We start from the raw sequence: 19,428 nt of genomic DNA, 5'->3' as shown, positions 1-19,428 counted from the left end.
TTCTATCAATTTTTCTATAATGTAAACGCTAATATTTTAGCTTCAAATAAGCTTCCAGTAGCAGTTCTTTTTTATTTTAATTATATTTGAGACTCAAATATTTAAACAGAGCATATTAGGTAAGGGATCATAACAGTGGGAACTCCATACTTCGCTTGGACACTGACTTTTTTGGCATGGTAGTGGCAGTGTTGTTTTTGCAGCTCAAGAGTCATTGTTTTGTGCTCCTGTCTGCAGCACTTAGTCAAGGCTACCAATGCCACTCAGAAGCAGGTGAATTTGGTGAAACTCCATGAAAAGTCCAAAAAGAACTTGGAAGAAGAAATCCAGAATTATAAGAATGAAGCTCAGAAACAAAGGAAAATTATCTACCAGTTGGAGAAGGAGAGAGACTGTTACATCAATGAAGCAGGTGAACTCAAACAGAAGGTAGGAACAGTTTTATGGTTCATACCTTTCTTACTCTCAAAAATGTAAAGATCACACATTACGTGCCCGTGGGAGGAGGCTTACATCAGCTGCCTTCAGACAAATTAAAAAAATGTCTATTTCTCAGTACATAGTGCTCTGCAGTGTGTTTTGGTCTCTCTGGTGGACCTTGTTGATAGATGTCTGTTTTTTGAGAGGCTTGGATTGTGGCCTCATATTTCTCTCACCTCTCATTTGGGAAATGAAACTAGCGTTGAGGTTTAAACCAAGGCCTTTGCTGTCTTAGTCCTGAGTCCCACAGTCATATGCCTGTATGCAGTTAGAACTTATTCTTGATTTTTATGTTTTATCTGTAAAGGGCCTTATCTTGCATACTGCTAGTGATTCAGAATCCCTTGGGAATCGATGTTGAAGCCATTGGGTGCTGACAGTGCTCAGCATTTTGAAAGACTGATTTCAATATCTGTAAAACATTTGAACATTTTCAATTTAATCTGAGGTTTTCTGGGAACTCCTTCACAGAAACTCTGCATAAAGTTTGTGTTGTTTGCTGTCCAATATTTTGTAAAACTTTATTCCTGAAGATATCCTCAAGAGTATGATTGTAACATGTTCCATTAGGTGCTGAAGATCATACGCAAAGGCCCTCCAAATAGTTCATTGATTTACTAGGATTAGCTTTCAGGCTGGTACAACTGACAAGTTATTTTCTATCTTCTTACTTTATAATTACCTTTTTCAGCTTCATGTGACCAGGGGCTTCTAAATCATTTCACAATGATACATGCTTTCTTGTCCAGCTTGCCTTGTGTCATTTCCATGGAATAATATTCAACGGAAGTGAGATTTGTCTTGGTTGCAAAGTCGTATTTTGCAACTTTTCTGCATCTAACAGTATAGATATGAGTTAAGATCTTTGTAAACTAGGGCTGGGCAGTAATTCAGGCTATTGCTTTCAGTTCTAGTTAGGGTTGCCCACAATTATTTTGAGGGTGAAATGACATATGTTTGCTTGTTTTCTTTTATTTTCTTTGTTTGTTTGTTTGTTTATTTATTTAGTGCTGCCACTTTGAAGGCAAATTTTCTGACACTTATTACAAGGCAGAGCCTCAGTAAATAGGTTGTGACACCTGAGCTGTTTGTAGAATGATGCCTGCTTTGAGATTGCAAATTGCCAAAGGAGTTTTATGCTTTCATGGTTCATTAAAGGGGCAAATCCTAATTCAACTTTCAGATGAGGAGCAGCAGGAGTAGTACCGAGCAGGGAGCTTGTGAAACAATAATCTTGTCTCTGCTGAGTTTCCCAGTATGAAATTACTCATTGTTTGGAAGGATAAAATGGGAAAAGGAATAAAAAGAGGTGAGAGGATTGGAATTGTAATATTCACTAAATAATGTTTAGGTTTCCTATTTGATCCCTTCAGCTGAATATCTTCCAAAACTGTGGCAAAGCCTATGTGACACGTTTCACAAATGCTGAGGAGTGGGCTACTTATGGACACTGTTTGTTAAACTAGCCACGGTTCTTAGTCACCTCTTACCATGCAGGAGTAATAAGCAGCCTGCAGAGGAACTCAGTGTGCACCTTCTGAACAGGGAGCTGCTGTGAAGAGCCACAGCCGTATTCACTGAAAGACTTTCGGAGTCTCCAGCAAGGCACACAGAGTCATCCTGGCTCTGAAAACTGTTCAGTTAAGGCATAACAGAACCACAGAATCCCTCCCTCAAAAACTTCATTTATTGCTGAGTTACTGATGAATACAGTAAGCTAAGTTATATCCACAGTGGAAAAGAATTTTAATGGTGAGAAGTCATGCTAGACTTACTATTCCAATTATTGGCCCAAATGATTGACTGCTCATTTATACCATTTTTAAGCTAGTGTTACTTGTAGTGTTACTTTGAGATTAATCAGCACAAATGAGAGGAAAAACAGTCTCTTTGCTCCTACTTGTGTGGCCTGTATTACTGATCTATCAGTGTTAGTAAGTTATTCCTTTTTTTCACCTAGGATTCCTAGATGATGAAATCTTGATTTCCCTATGGCAGGTTTAGGCAGCTGGGAAGGAAGCAGTCAGGCAGCACTTCAGTCTTGCCTGAGCTGTGTCCTGACCGTGCCTTACGAGAAGGCACAAAAGCAGGGAAACATTGCTTTTCAGAAGAGCTATTTTGATTTTAACAACATGTCCAGGAAAATTCAGAAACAAATTTCCTTTTTTTTTTAATATACATCATTTCTAGGGAGGGGAAGTGTAACAGCCATACAAGACAACAGACAATGCCCTTCAGTACTTAAATAGCAGTAAACAAATGAGGAGAGTACAGTTATTGAGTTCTTGGGTAGGTTCACTGAGCTAAATAGGTAATAAACAGTAGAAGGTAGTTGAGCATGTAGAAAAAAAAAGGTGAGACTGCAGAAGAAAATGGAGTATCTGATTTTTTTTTTGCTGAGCTTTGGCAACTCTTCACCAAATCTGAGAGGCACAGTGTCATCAACTCAATCAGAACAGAGGATGCTCAGCCTCTCCCAGGACTGTTAGGTAGGAAACATTGCGTGTATCTTTTCTGTATTTATGAAGGAGAATTATTTGAGTTTAATAATTTCTGAAAAAGCAGAGTCAGCAGCCAGTGTCTGAGCACCAACTTGGAAAACTTGGTCCATAAGCTTATTGTGCTGCTATTGCATCAACTCCAAGTTAGGGAGTTACAAATGCAGTGACCTACTTTCAAATCTCGCTGCAGCTTATGTGATCACCATAGTGCAGATTGAAAACATGCCTTATTGATTCCTTCTCTCTGCTATTACTATTGGCAGCTTGTTTTAACAGAAAAAGAAAAGGCAGGAGTAGGTTATAAACTGGGATTGTGTTTTTGTATTGCACTGTAAGCAGTTCCTTGGATCCTCCGCAGTCAGCTACAAACGCGCTGGAATTGTATTCCTGCTGCTTTAATACAACTTTCTATATTTAGCTCTCGTCCATCTTCTAAGTCGTTTGGAGGTACCTGATAGAATAATCAATTAATTAAGCTCCTGCCTCATAGCTAGACCTCTCCAGACTTAACACTATTGCTTAGAGCAAGGGACAACTTTGCCAACAGCAAACTTTGCAAATAGTTATTCACTATCTGATGTAAACACTTTTATATTCTTTTGCTTTGACATAGGAATGTAAATCTCAAGTCAAATTGTGACCTGAAAAGAGATTCTCTCTCCCAAATTTTTTCCATGTGTTTTTTTTTTTAAACACTGATCTTTTTGCTGACTTTAAGGGTGGCCCTCTTTCTCCCTCATGCAGTGTTACTTTCTGTGCAATGTTGAATTCCAGTTGAATACTGCATGTCTGTGCTTCGTGGTTGGCTTCGTGGTTATACAGCAGGATAAAAGGTGTTACATTTTTTTAAAAAAATACACATTAAGAAGCTCATTGTAGTGATTAGCAATTATTTGTAGTTTTGCTCCTTTCATGTAATAATTCTTATTCTTGGAGTAGAAACTTTCTAGTAAAGCTGTCTATCAAATTTTCAACATCCATTTTTTGACAATGCATCATGAGATCATCTCTCTGCGGTCTGCTGTCTACTTTCCCACATTCTTTTTAGCTCATCTCACTTCATTATTTCCAGTTCTTCATGGGAGTCATTAATGGTGATTTGCTGCTTATTTAAATGAAGTGTAAGTTTCATTAACTGGATCTCTTGTTATTTTAATTATATGTCAAATACTTGTGTTCATCGGCGCTTTGTGATCAGGTGTCCATTGGACTGTTAGAATTTAACTACATTTCCCACTGGAGGAGTATATGGAGGGACTATTTTGGGAAATTATATGCATTTTTATCCTTTTAATCATAGAGTTCATATACATAACAATGTACAAAATTTGGCCGTGCTTTATGAATGGCTTAATGTTTTTTCTTGGTGAATCCTGTTTACATTGACTTTTTCTGAATCTGCTTAGTTGCTATATTTTTGTGGCTTATTTTTAAATTAATTATGTGCACATATATAAGTTTTATTCTTGAATAAAACATAGGTATGAGATAAAAATAAAATCTTTCCCAAATAAGCTATCCAGAAAGCTTAAACTTATAGCTGGCCTGTAGTGATTTTAGCTATAGCTACAACTTCTGATCACAGAGATTTGAAGTTGTCACCTTAGATAAAAATCACAAACTCGGTCTCATCCTAATAATATTGTGCTGGTAGTTTAATCATGTTCATTTCCTTCTTTTCGCTTCAGGTCCTCCAGCACCTGAAAGATATTGAAGTGCGGGAAATGCAGATCTGTGACTATGAGAAAAAAATAGAAGAGTCTGAGATTAAATTAAAACAGCAACAAAATCGTTGTGAAGCTGTGAGACAAGAGAGAAATATATACAGTAAAAATCTGATTGAAGCTAAGGTAGACGAAGACTCTTTTTTCCCTCGAGATTCTCTTTCTGCTTTTTTTTGGTAAAATCTAATTTAAATTTATTGAAAGAAAATTCACTGGTTGAAGTGCTAAATCCGTTTGTGCATTCCCATGTGTTTGGGGAGAATTAATGCTCCGAGTCCCTTGCAGTTTATCTGGGCATATCTCTTTGGACTGGAAATTGAAATTCACAACTATCATGTGGCAATAACCCTTCTTCAAACCAGACATAAAGATCATGGCACAACGGAGCTGTGGGTTCAGAATGCTCTATCAGAGAGGAAACAACTTCTTTTCCTTCCTAACTCTGTTCTATCCATTCAGGGTTTGTCTGGGTGAATGTGTATGGTTTAATAGGGAGAAGATTGCCTCCTTAGCCCTGTATGCATATGCACACTGCAGTGAGTCATGACTTAGAAAGCAGATGGAAAGCTTTCTGGGCTGAAGAAGAGTTTTGTGATAGGAGTGAATACTTACCCCCAGCTCACTCTATTCAGGGAGTGTCATTTTTCCTCCAATAATGATGCTATTATTATCTTTTCATTGGGGATCTCACTAACAATACTAGAAGATGATAAAATCACTTAAGAATACACTCTGTTATTCTGCTGTAAAGATCTAAAACACTGCACAAATCCTGTTATAATTGGCAGAAACTGGAACTTTGGATAACTGATTTACAGCCTTGGGCTATTTGAGAATAAGGATTTGTGACACAAGCGTATATAGTAGTTTACAAATTTATACTCTGGTTTGAACAAGCAGCAGGATGGAGGTGTTTTGCTTGAGAGCAGACAGAAATGAACAGTGTGAGTTCCTGTCCTACTCTTGGCTTGTTGTGGTTGGGAAAGAACTCATACGGCATTTATGTGGAATGATTTAATTGTCCTCTTAACTGCCTCTGGCTTATGGAAGTGGTGGTGGGCTGCTTGCTGTTCCCAATCTCTCAGCCAAGATAAGGCAGAAAAACATCAGATATTTTTTTTAACATACTGGTTAACATTTTTTAGCATTTTCATTTATATTAGTTATAGGAACCTGGCAGGTATGTGCTGAGTTGGAAAATGAAGCAATCAACTCTCTGACTCAATTTGTAACTTATATAAGGTGTTATGTATGTAAGCGTGTTATATGTATATGCATAATGCTTGCAGGAACCTGTTCATGGTTTCAGTCAATAGATGCAGTTATTGAGACTTTTAATATCTGACTTGATTTGTAGTAAAACTTTGCAGAAAGTCCTATGTGAGAAGGCAGCCGGATCAGAAATTCTTTTTGCTTGTGCTCATTCCACATTGTATATAGCAATGAAAAAATGGCCATTCATAGCTCAATAACAGGACAGCCAGCCATGAAAGAAAAAAAAAAAAAGGAGTGGGAGGTTGTATTCAAAACTATGCTAAAATATGTTTTTCTTTGGGGAAGTAAAACAAATTTGTACAAGCTTGTTTCGATAAAGCAGGATGTAGGTAGGCTCACATAATATGAAAAGACACCTGTTGCTCTGCGCACATTGCCAGTGACCCTCCGAACACCATAATCCTCAGCTTTGTAAAATTTTATGAAAAAACAGGTATGTTTGCAGAACTTCAATTTGAGATAAGTATCTGATGCTTTCCTCCTGGGGTTTCTTTTTGGTGTTAGGAGCTCAATTTTAAGCAGGTTCGTTAGGAACCTATTTGAAAAAATTGTGTATTCTTCTTACTCTTCATTGAATACAGAAATTGAATTGTATTTAAGTATGTATCTGGGTGCCAAGTTTTAGATATCTCCTTGTGCTTTCGTAGTATTTAGTAGATTTTTAGGCTGTCTAGCCAAGATTTCTCTTAGTATGACTTTTACATTCACAGGAGTCATTGAACATGCTAATTGGTGGGCCCTAGCAGCCCAATATTTGTTACATGCATTTATTGTTTATTTAATTGACTGTACATGAGCCAAAGAAGTGTAGAATCCATGGATTTTGTTTTTGAGGGATGTCTGGCCACCTGCTACCCATCAGCAGTCTAATGTTAGTTTCTCAGCACCATTTGTTGAGAATACTGTAACTCATGATCTTAACTTTGCTCAGTATTTCATGCAAGAAAACATCACTCACTTACCAAGTGAATTGCAATCTGTGCTGGGTAGTGCTGACAGCGATTTAAGCTAACCTGATTTTGTACCGAAACACAAGGTATTCACATGAATGGTTGTGATATCTTCTCTGTGAAGCAGTGGCCTCTGGCACAGGAGCAGTAGTTTTGAAAGCTGTTTCCCCTGGATCTACAATTGCTGCCTGTTTGTGCTTTGATTTTCCTACCTTCCATTTCATGTCACAGTCCCTGTGCTCACTGGAAACAGTCAAAAGTTTCTTGCTGTTGTACTGACAGGCTCCCAGGTGCTCTGGGGAGAAGTAGTCTTAGTGAATCACAGTGTTATTTGGCCTATTGTTGTGTGTTTGGAGCCTAAAGGATGTGCCAGGTATTCCCACCTCAGGGACTTTTCTGGGAACACATTTTTTTTTCCTCTAAAATGCACATAAAGGATGGCAGATTGAAGATACAGGTACCTACCTGTATTCTACACACATGAGTGCTTTCATTTGCAGAAAACCTGCTTCTCCCCAAACGTTTGTGCATAGCTGTAACAAATGCTTTGAAAAGCACATTACTAGAAGCATGAAAATAGATGGATAGGATCAGAATATTGTTATTAGTTTGAATTGACTATTAGTTCTTATTTTGTGTCTGGTACTTTAAATAATGGCTTATTATACTAATTGTCAATGATCATTATTGTTGTGCATGTGCCTTTTAAAGGTCTGTGTATTGCAATGTTAAGCTAACATAAACAGCAAATTATCACTTAATGAAATTATTTTTTTTCTTTTGCATTAGAAAGTAATGGTAAGTACAGCATAACTGCTCTCAAGCACTGTGGTCACATTTTCTGACATCAAATAACCTGAACTCCCAAGCACAAAGTTACTCTTTTTGGTCCCTCTTTGTGATCATGCTCTCTATCCTATTAGGATGAAATAGCAGAAATGAAGAAAAAACTGAAAACTATGACACATCAGGTGGATCAACTGAAAGAGGAAATAACAGCCAAAGAAGCAGCCCTTGTGAAAGCACATCTAGAACACCAGCGAACAGAGAGGGAGAAGGAATCACTGAAGGTCAGTGCCCTTCCACATAGACCTTCTCACAAAAGTTTCCATGACTCTGGGAGAGATGAGTATGACTGCACAGATGTAGTCTGTGGCACTTGTTTTGTGGTAGTTCAGAAAATATTCTGTAATTGAAGCACAAACTCGCAGTACTCTTTAGAAGCATTAGATAAAAAATCTTCCAGGTATCTAACAAATTTAATCTCTGCTAATATTTTTTTTTATTCAGAAAGGTCCTGGATTAGCGGTTGGAATGTTTGAAATAGACTGATTTTAGCTCTTTTCAGTATAGCCCCTTAGAATTCTAGTTTTTCTCTTCTTAACCTTTTCTCTGATGCTTTGAAGTACTAACCCCATTATACTGTATTTCACAACCCTATATTTATATGCAACTGCAAACGTTAATCTCCTGGGAGTGAGCTAGTGTCTTCCAGTAGGTACACAGAAAGAAAGTTATTTGTATCAAAATATTGTGTATCATATAAAGAAAAAAAAAATCTGTTTAAAATCAAAGGAAACCTGAGCTTTATTCTTTGTTTCTTTCTTTCTTTTTTTTTTTTTTTTGGCACTATCTGCAGCTGCTCCTTGGATAAGCTATTAGATTTGTTTTGATATCTTAACCCAATTTGCTGCTCTCTCCAAAGATTTAGGAGTTAGAGTGTCCGCAGCAGCTCATTTTTCTCTTAACTTAGCAGTAGAGAAAAAAATACCAAGAACAGCAAACAGACCAGCCCCTTAAAACCCAACAATCCCCAGCCACTTTCCACAGTGTTTTCTTTTGTCAATTTTTTGCTATGCTCCAATTACACCCCAGGTTTTCAGTCCCTCTCAGCACAATACAGTTATGACAAGATGTCAATAGAGCTTTGTAAAAAGGTGATGAATTTAGGTTCTTCTCCCTGCTCTGTCTCAGAGTTGTTCCATCAGTGATGGAGAAGTCAAACTGTGTCTCATTTTCTGTGTGCAGCTTTCTGTCTTAACTTGTCCCCAGTTCTGTTTCATCACCTCAGAGCTGTCTGACAGCACTTTGACAAGCACATGATTGCTACATGCTTTACCCACTCAGTTATTCACTAGCAGGTATGTCCATGGACTGACATCACATTAGTGACTAGCCTTAGGGCATTGTGCTCCTCTATCTGGGTGTCTCTGCTGAATACTAAAGCAGAGGAGAATACAAAGAGGGGGGCGATTGGCACAGGCACCAAGGAACCCAATTATTGGTGTTGCAAGCCAGCTTCAATTTACCCTGCTTGCACTGATGTGAAGGAAGCAAGCTGTTCCTGGGAAATCAGTTTAAAGGAAACGCCAAAGCACAGAGGACTGGGGAATGAGATTGTACACACGCTGGGCTTATGCTTGGCTTAGCTGGTGTAAGCATCTTAAAAATGTGTAATCACAGCAAATGAAAATTCCAAACTCCATTAAAGCCATTACAGTGCTCTCCTTTGGTTTCATTTGGACACAATACAGGTTTGCCAATCAGGCTGGTTTGGCAAAACATCCAGATGATGAGAAGTATAAATCTGAAAGCTGTAAGAATTGTGGTCATCCAGGTTCCAGTGCTGTCAAGGGATTTTTTTGTATATTTTGTGTTCATGGATGTGTTTGTTTTTTTTTTTACCATTTTCAACAAATCTAGATTTAAAACTTTTGAATTACTATTATTTCAACATTCTGTATTCAGCTCCTGTTATACTTTTATAAAATTTGTATTGTCCTTCTACCTCTTGAACAAATACAAAACCCTTCACGTTGCTGAATACTTCAGAACCTAAACAAGGTTTTGGTTTGAATTGTTTTCTGAGATGTTGGCATGGATTGCATATGGGTTCTTCTTTCTGCTGAATTTGCTTCAGTTCTTACAAATTCTATGAATCAACTTCAAGTCAGCTGTGCTGATTCACAAGAGCTTCAGACCTAATCCTTTTCGACTTGTATGGTTGCTGTGTTTATATACCTTTCCTTCTCCTTTACATATTGTACACAGACACTGGTACTATATCTAGTTTTTAGCACTATTTTCACTCAGAGTTCTATTAGTTTGTGGGGCCCTTGTATAGCTAAAAGTATTTATATCCGTTACCGTAAAAGACAGTTCAGATTTATATTGACTTAATGCATTCTGCTGAGATTTGTTTATATCACTGTTTACTGCCAACATCTAATGCCACGTCTTGTTTATGACTCACATTTTCTGTGACATAAGGAGAACATAGAATTTTAATATATTAAAAAAATATTATCCAGCAATGCCAAATACATGAGCAGTTTTACATTTGTAGACAGCTTTTGCACACTCTTGATTGCATTTCAATATGAAGTGCCTTGCATTTTTGTTCAGCTGATGGATTCTGATGAACATCCAGTAAGAGAGATATGACTGTTGCACATATGGGAAATGCGAGTTTTATTAAACAAAATGAAAATGAGACAAGTTATTTTACTATGACAGTAGAACTCTTTCTGGCTTGAATCATTGTTTTTTGCAGGTTCAGGCTTCATCACGGCCTCATTCTTTCAGCATTGGATAATGCTCTTTCTCAGAAGGCAGCTTGAATGTCGCCCTTTATGAGGGTCAGAGTTGCAGCAGTTTTTTTCTTTTGATTAATTCAAAATTTAAAAGTTTTGTATCTACATCAGCTAGTTCTGTCTTGGCCAGCGCTAATTGCCTAGTATTGATCAAAATCCCTAATAATTCAACAAAAAGTTATTACTTTTTCTCCAAATAACATCTCTTGAATTCTAGAGCTCATGACAGTAAACTGGAATTACTGGCAAATTCCAATCTAAATTTAATATGGTGTGGGGTGCAAACACACAAAAAACCCCTCTTTTCCTAGTTTCTTCTTCCATCCTCTAAACTGAAAAAAAAAATGCTAAAGCTGTTTAATTTTGCCCTTAAATATCTAGTAACCATCTCCTCCCTTAATTCTAATATTCCATTTTGAAGCCTGTTCTGAGTTGATGCTAATTTGGATTAGATATCATAAACTGTCATAAAAGGGCAGCTATCTTTTCTCATATCCCAGTCTGTCTTTGAACACATCCTTACTAGTTTTTCATCATAGGGTATCAGTTCCATGGAAAAACTTTACACATATGACCTCTTTATTTTTTCTTTGTTTTTATTATGTGAGGTACATTTGAATTAACAACTTCAGCCATTATCGTAGATAAAAATCCTTCCAATTTCTCTTGTGTATAACCCAACAACGTAAAAGTACTATTTACAACATTTCTTTATGGGTTTTCATGCTGGCTTATCTTAGTGATTTGTTCTCAAAAACAGGCAAAATATGTATCTCTCGGGAAACTAAAGAAATGTATGATGTTCTATTTAAATCCTAAACCTTAATCTCAGGTTTATATAATGAGAAATTATTACTGGGCACAGGTTACTTGTAATCTTTTACTCCATCAGGCCGAACTGCTTAAGATGAAACAACAAGCTGTGGAGACCAAACACTTTATAGAAAAACAGGAGGCAGAGGAGAGAAAACTCCTGAAAATTATTACTGAGGCTGATGCTGAGAGGTTGAAGCAAAAGAAGGAATTTGACCAGGTAGGAATATGTAATTTGACTTTTCCAACACACTACATCAGTCTTCTGTCCCTCATGCCTCCAATATATTTTTAAGGGCTAGATTCTTAGCTACTGTAAGTGCAGTACTACTAAATCTTCATAGTTCCATTGAATTAAAAATGCTTAAATGTTGGAATGACTAGAATAATGTAATTTAAACTTAAAGGTGAGTGAACCTTTATAGCTGAAGCTATAGGTCTCTGCTGATCTTTCTTTCACTATGACAGGTACTTTAGTACCACTGACCACTAATGCAAGTACTTTTGACAATGCATTGGGGCTGCACTGAGGAAATGGAATTGAGTTTCTTGCTTTGCACTGAGTCCTTAGGTTATCAGCGAGAGAGATATCCTGGGGTCCCAGCTTGTTCGGCGCAATGATGAGCTGGCTCTGCTCTATGAAAAGATCAAAATCCAGCAGTCCATCTTAAACAAGGGAGAGACCCAGTACCGACAGAGGATGGAGGACATCCGTCTCCTCAAGCTGGAGATCAAAAAACTTCGTCGGGAGAAGGGGGTGCTCTGCAAGAGTGTAGCTAATGTGGAGGAACTCAGGTAGAGAAACTGATTGAATACATCAATAATGAATACATAGTGACTGCGGCCGTGGTGCTGCATTTGAGACAGATGAGAGAACTTGTTTCTTGCACATAAGGGTTATACTGACAAATATTATACTTTGGAAAAGGGGATTATATGAGCTGACCTCAAACACAGACTAGTTTAAATTAATGAACCAAATGATTTGTGATTAAGAGAATTAAAAGAAAAAAGGGAGAAGAAAAGAAGAGAAAAAGACATCTTGGCCACAGCTAAAACAGTTTCCACATTTCACCTTGTGATGTGAGTTACTTGCTACAGAAGAAGCTTGACAGGCAGCAGCAGAAAAGGTGTTCATAGTTCAATGACCTACTTAGTGGTACCTAGGGCCCGCATTAGGGAAACTGCTTTTTATTAGGCAATCCTCAGAGGATGGGGAACATTTGACATATTTATAACACACCCCTACACGTTTTCAGAGCTCTCTTCTTCAAGATTTATATATAGACTTACTCTCTGAGAGAGATTTAGTTAAATTTTCATTGAAGGTTGTGTTTCTTTAGAACAGAAGTTTAATAGCCCCAATCTGATTTATCTCCTCCTAGTCTGTCTTAATGCTTCCTTTTATTTTTTTTAACCTTCCCATACCTGAGGCATGTTCTTTGCTGCCAGGAAACGATTTCCATTTTCTGTAGAATTAGTCTTGGTTTGTAAGGAGAGTCTGTTGTGTTTTCATAACCATCAAACTAATTCTGTGGAGCTGTCACAGTTTTAGATGAGATTTTTATCTGAACTGTATCAGTGTAATTCTGTGGTTTCCACTAGAACAAATTATCCTCAGTCGATTGTCAGTCCCGTTGACTCCAGTGGAGTTCTGCCAGTTTGATTTGGGGGAACAGAAAAAAGAACTAGGCCTAAAACATTAGCACTTGCAGTTCTCGTTGGCTGGCTGCAAGCAGGGAGGGCCTTTGAACTTGCTGCCCAAATGCACTCAGCTGGAAGCCTGTTACTGTATTGAGACTCGGTGACAATATTGAAGTATAGTGCAATGCCGGCCGTGATGGGTGGATCAATTCTTGCTAACTACAGCAGCAAGCCCATACTTTAATGAAGTCCAAAACCATCATGAAAACTGCCTGTTGAAAAAGTCTATTTACTACTTGTGGTTCTAATTAGCTTTCTTGATTTGCCAATTGGAAACATGTTTTTTTTTTTTTTCCATTTCTATAACCTTGTCCAACCTCACAGTTAAAAAAAAAAGGGCCTTTTTTTCTGACTAGTGAGCTAAATTCAACTCTCAGCTTGGAAGGAAATGGCTCAGTGGGTGAGTAGGCACATGGTGATCACTGCCTCCATTTTCTTGCAGGTTTGGAGAACTTACAGATCCCCCCCATAAAAGAGATGAGGGCTGGGCCCTTAGGAAATATGTCTTTTCTTCCTCATGGGAAGGCATGGCTTAGTTATCAAAGCATCTTGAGGGTGCTCATTTAATTTTAAATTCAGCAACAAATCACTCCTGGAGTGCATTTGAGTAGCTGAGCCCTGTTGATTGAGATAGTTATTTCAAACACAGCTGTAAGGTTCAATGCAGGTTACAGGGTATGACAATATGACTGCGGTTCGTATGTTAGTTTAGATGAATTAACTGTCCTTTTGGGTTAAGGAGAAATATGTGGAGAAATGTAGTCAGAGATATCCAGGAGGCTGGGAAATAGATTCCCTGGGAATTGCTGAACAGTCCCTTTTTTTGAGTCGTTATTATTAAAGTGAGTCAAGCAGTCTAACTGTGTTATCTTATGGAACCAAACATACAGTGTTATTGCTGTCAACTGTTGGTTACAAGAGTCTCTTTGTCAGTGCTATAGAGCATGAGGGAATGACTGTTAATCTTCCTATTAATGCCTTGTTCAATTTGATGTGCTTTTGGTGTGTGTGTGTTTTTTTTTTTTCCTTTTTGTTTTATTCTGGTCTTAAGACAGGAGGTTTATCACATGCAGAAGGAACTACTGAGGGAACGGACTCGGTGCAGAGCTTTGGAAGAAGAACTGGAGAATCCCCTGAATGTTCACAGATGGAGAAAATTAGAGGTGATGTTTCAGCATTTCCACTTCCCAAAGCCCATATTTCTAAATCAGTGACACAGCACAAAGTCTATTTATTTTACTGTTATGGAAATTATGTGGAGGGGCAGGCATCTGAAATTTCCATAGTACCAATGCAGTGGTTAAGTGCTGGATGGTTTCCTTGCACAATGCAATCAGTGTTATTTTTGTGTCACTTTTTCAATGAAAAATTGCAGAGGGATTTTCAAAGAGCAAAAAAGAATGCATGAAGTGAATTTAGAAGGAGGTGATTCCTTACCACGGATGAGAGGAAAGAAGATGATAGGGAAAAGTATAATCCTCAGCATTACATGGAAAGAAAGACAAGATTAGAAAGGGTCATAGAACAGGTGCAGTGGGGAATGGATAGACAGGAAGCCAAAAAAGTAAGATGCATCTGTCTTAGGAGGAGCCTCCGCATAAGCAGTGATAGGCTTTCAAAGATAGCTGTTCTAGGTAATAGGAGGTTAATTGCTATGAAAAACAGCAAATTTAAACCTTTGCACTATTCAAACCTGCTGCTTGAAGGGGAAAAGTAATACATTTATAAACCATACACCAAATATACGAGTATCATTTGGCATCACTGTCTGTTTTCAAAGTCAGAGTCAGCTGAGATCTCTGCCTTTCATAGAGCTCTGGTCTGATGCCACCCTAGGTTAGTTAGCTGCCCTGGAAAATAAGTGGTAACATGCTGGCCCCTACAGAAGCTCTGCTGAATATTTTGGCTGATCTTCCTGGCATGATGGTTAATTTCTGGTCTTCCTATGCTGGGCTTAAAGCAGAACAGTGTGCTGACCCTTTCTTATGGAAAGGAGATAAAATGCAGGATGCTAAACTGGTTAAAGACATCCAGGTATGATCCCCAGCAGCTCCAGGTAACAATGGGAAACCAGGCCAGTCAAAAAGTGCTGTGTTGAAGAATGAGGGAACTAAGAGACTGAGAGATAATGGGAAATGAAGTCTTTCCATTCAGGTTAATGGTTTATATTTGGAACATGGGAAGGCAAGCAGATGGCAAAATCTGTGTGAAATGATCTTGATAAGCTTTTGGTTCAATTCCTAATGAGCAAGCATTCTCATATCACTGCAGTTGTCACAGGTTGGCACTATGTTTGGACACTACTGTAGAAAGATCAAGGACTGAATGGGTCATGGAAAGTGAACTAAATTTCAGCCTGGTTTCTCAGGCAATGATGCGATGTCATGAGTGCTGTATGTGCATCTGTGATTGTGGGTCCCATTTACACCTGAGTTGATTAACTGACATAGATGAAATATGACAAAGGATTGAGAGCCGTAAAGATACCATGTTCCTTTTAAGTTCAAGAAAATGTGCAGTGAGAGGGACTTCACTGGATCTTTTATTGAGGGGTGGATTGCAGTGTGAGTTTAGTCCTTGTGAGCCACCAGAGAAACCATGAGGAAAGAGGTGTTGTAAGTCCCTGAGTGGGGAATAGCTTCCATCAGAGTATGCTCTTCATAGAGCATAGGGTGTGGTAAAGGGGAAACAAGCTTGGCTGGGCTGCTGCTTGCAGGGTGCCAGTTGGTTCCTTAGAGGTTCCTTCAGATACTAATGTGTGACAAAAGAATGAAAAAGGGAGAAGGAGAGAGAGATACATACGAGCTCCTGCATTGTATAGGCTGTGCAGGTGACGAGCAGCAATACAGTTGTTACAGCTGTCCCCCTTTTAAACGCTTAGTTCTATTGAAGAATGAGATACCACAAATACGAATACTTTAAGGCTTCACAGTAATTTGTCCATGTCCCTCCATAACTTGTTCCTCTTGGCTTTTCCTCTAGTCCCCAAACTATGTATTAAAGTTACTCTTTTTTGGTTCAAGAGAAAAATCTCCCTGTTCTAATTCTTACTTGACTTTGTATGAAGTTTTTGAAACCGTATGTGGCACTTGCATTGTCCTGTGTATGTCAGTCAAGGTTTCTGCTAAAAATGGTACACTAATCTGCTCTTTCTTCCCTTCCATATGGTACTTCCAATCTTTGCTGGTTTGGGGATTACACTCCTAAAGATTCCTACTTACATTAGTTGTTTTGAAAAGGATTTAATAGTGTTAAACCTGAACGTACCCTGGCTGATGTTCAGAAGGGAAGGATTCTGGGTTCAGGATCGAGGGATTCCAGGTTCAGGATTGCATGTACCCATGCCTTTTTCAAACAATTTACCTTTCACTAGGGTAAAATTAAATACCCAGTAATTCCACACACCTCCCACCCTCCACTTTTTTGTTTGTTTGTTACTTTTAGATACAAAGAAAGCAAGAAACACCAACTCTGGCTGTATAATTTCTGACATTGCTTTACTCTTCTGTTCTAGGCTAGTGACCCAAGTACCTATGAGTTGATCCAGAAAATACAGAGACTGCAGAGGCAGCTTATCAGTAAGACTGGTGAAGTGATCGAAAAAGAATTGCTCCTTCAGGTACTGCAGCATCATTAGTTTAGTTTGTCTTATTTAACATATTTGATTGACCCTGCATTCTCTGCCTGCATAGATGTGCTTCCAAAATACTTAGATGCTTGACTTTTCCTTGAATTTCTTTTGCATGTCCCTTAGGTAGCTTTAGATGGCAGCACTGACTCACTGAAAAACAACAAATAGCATCTGATTAGTTGATTTTTGTACTGGTTTGTACAGGTTGCTGATACTGAGATAGCTGCAAAATAAAATTAAAGGCTTGTTTTAGTTTATCCATGACATAGATTAGTTTTCAAGTTAGCACTAGATTTTTGGACAGGCTTTTTTGTCCATTTTTATCATGTCTGTTACTACTCATACATGGAGAAAAAATCCATGTTTGATTTAGTAACTGCAGTTTATGTGGCTTAGGTATGTTGTCTTAACTGTGCTTGACCTCAAGATTTTCGTGCTGAACTTTACCAAATATAAATTATTGTGATAGCTTATCTTTTTTCCTGTATCAGATGTCCATTAAGCCCTAGTGATACCAGTGAGATTTATATGGTCGAATCAAGGAGAGTAAATTTCTGTAGTGCAAATTTTGTTATCAGATATAACGAAAAGTCTGTCTTTGGGCTTTGGGCTGAACGTGGAAAAGAGGAAATTTGTCTCCTTCTTCCTGTTTACTTTAGGGATAACCTGAGTGCGGGTTTGGCAGCTGTAGACATGACTCGAATGTCTTAGGTTTAAATAACCAAGTATGGCTTTGAGCCTAGAATATGACCTGAAGCCTGAAGCTCATTCTGACTTGAGAAGGAGCTCAGCAGATGCTTTTGAGGCAGTGTTTGTCACTTTTTCCTTATTGTTTTGTAGGAAAAAGAGATCTGCAGTTTCATTTAAAGATAATGTACAGTGTATTGTTATGCCTTTCTTGGATAAATGTCATCTTTGCTGCATAGTGTGGAAATTGTCCTGTAATGGTGTCAGTAGAATAGTTTGTTAACTTAAACAAAATGCAGCAAAAATGACTTAAACTGTGTTACCTTCTTCTACTCCCATTTAGCTATTTTCTCTCTTTTAGTGAAAAAGTGAAGAAGTGAGGTAGAGTGTACTAAATTGCCTGCTCTAGATCTTGTAGATGGGACACTTGGGGACATGGTTTAGCAAGCATGATGGTGATGGGTTTATGGCTGGACTTGAAGATCTTGAAGGTCTTTTCCAACCATAGTGATTCTGTGATTCTATGTAGAAAATCTGTGACATAGTAGGTCTTTCAAGCTACCTTGCTATACTAACCGTTCGCATGATCTTTCTTTCTCTACAGCAGACTTTTCTATAACAATGCATTTTTTTAATGAATTTCTTAGACTTTAGCCAGAGTTTGGCTGTATGAGATTTAAGTATTATATCTAGAATTGTTAATGAGATCCCTTGCGCTCTTAATTCAGGCACGGTGCTGAAATGAAGTTCTTCCTCAGTGAGACTGACAGTAAAGAGAAGGCCAGAAATGCCACATTTTGCCTTCTGTTCAGTGCATAGAGGCTTCACTTGCAAATTTTCTGAGCTTTCTTTTCTGTTATCCTGATGAAAATTTACAATTATAGGAAACAATAACAATTCAGCTATTATTTCTGGGAAAAAAAAAAAAAAACAAGAAAACCCTCTCCTCTGAATATAATTGCCTTTGCTTGGTGAGTTTGCTCTCTGACCAATATAACACCCAGTGTATAGAGCAGCTCCCAGCCTCCTCCCTTCCCACCAAGATCTGATCATTCATTTTTCTTTAATTTTGGCACATCCCTCTGTGCTGAAAGACATTTGACACCTTGTGACCTTTTGCTGCTTTTCTAAATGGCCAAGGCTTCCCAGTGACTGGTCCACTGTGGCCAGAAGAAATGAAGTCTTTTCTTTTTTGATTGCTGTCACCAGCAGAATCTTTTCTTCATGCTGCTGTGAGGAGGTGGAAGGTGATAACTCGTAAATACAGAGGTCCCTTCGTGCTAGAGCTGTAGCAGTTGTGGCCAGCTCTCTGCTTCCAGGTGAAAGAGACTTTTTTATGGGTCTTTCCTGTTAGTCTGTCAGTTCCGTGCAGTTTTTGCTCCCTTGCAGGAGCATGGGAATTGCTTCCAACTTTGCCTGTTCCTAGTTAGGATAACCTCCCTCATATTCAGTGTCAGGGACTGGAGGAGCTCAGGGATATAAAGTGATTGGTTCAGAGAACTACTGCTTTCTGCATGTTGTATTTGCTTGCCTAAGTAAGTCACACATCTTCACTCCCACTCCCCATCCCCATTTTGCCCTGAGACAAGGGCACAGCCATTCTGCATGTCTGTTCTAAAACTGTCTTAATCTTGTTTGCTATACATAACAGTTTTTATGTGTGCGTGGCTGTTATGCTGGCAAATAGGGTATTTGCTGTAAGTGAAGCTTGTGAATGTCTGTGAATTCTCTATGTGCAGATTATGAGGCTTAAACAAAAAGTTATCTGGTAAAAGCTAGGTGGATTGGGTATTACTGAACATTAAAAACACTTTTGGAATTTTGAAATAAGCCATGTCTGTAAATGGTCGAGCCTGGTGTCATCAACCTGCCATTTGATTTGCAGGATGTTCATCTTGCTGCATCCTCACACAGAGCTGTAATATTTGTGTGAGAAAAATAAATTTTGTTTGTATCATATATATTGTAGCTTTATCTTCTGATTCTTACTTCAGTCTTTTTTTATAAATAACTTTTTAGAAAGCAGGTATATACAGGGTATATTTTAGGATGAGATGGGCATGTAAATGG

General features: G+C 38.2%; 1 protein-coding gene across 1 annotated transcript in view; it reads left to right on the top strand.

The window, feature by feature from the left end:
• The window catches only part of CFAP58 (cilia and flagella associated protein 58), a 56,706-nt gene that overhangs the window by 16,342 nt on the left and 20,936 nt on the right, over positions 1-19,428 (top strand). The window contains exons 9-15 of the mRNA XM_088528847.1: positions 238-429; positions 4,670-4,831; positions 7,854-8,000; positions 11,416-11,556; positions 11,908-12,131; positions 14,092-14,203; positions 16,555-16,659. Coding sequence (XP_088384973.1) covers positions 238-429; positions 4,670-4,831; positions 7,854-8,000; positions 11,416-11,556; positions 11,908-12,131; positions 14,092-14,203; positions 16,555-16,659 — 1,083 coding nt within the window. The remainder of the gene's footprint in view (positions 1-237; positions 430-4,669; positions 4,832-7,853; positions 8,001-11,415; positions 11,557-11,907; positions 12,132-14,091; positions 14,204-16,554; positions 16,660-19,428) is intronic.

Source organism: Tinamus guttatus, unplaced genomic scaffold (genome assembly GCF_059628265.1).
Source record: "Tinamus guttatus ecotype Peru unplaced genomic scaffold, ASM5962826v1 Tinamus_guttatus_pri_ptg000314l, whole genome shotgun sequence".
In the NCBI taxonomy this organism is placed as follows: domain Eukaryota; kingdom Metazoa; phylum Chordata; class Aves; order Tinamiformes; family Tinamidae; genus Tinamus; species Tinamus guttatus.
The sequence above is the reverse complement of the archived record's forward strand: the minus strand, read 5'-3'. Positions and strand labels throughout refer to the sequence as shown.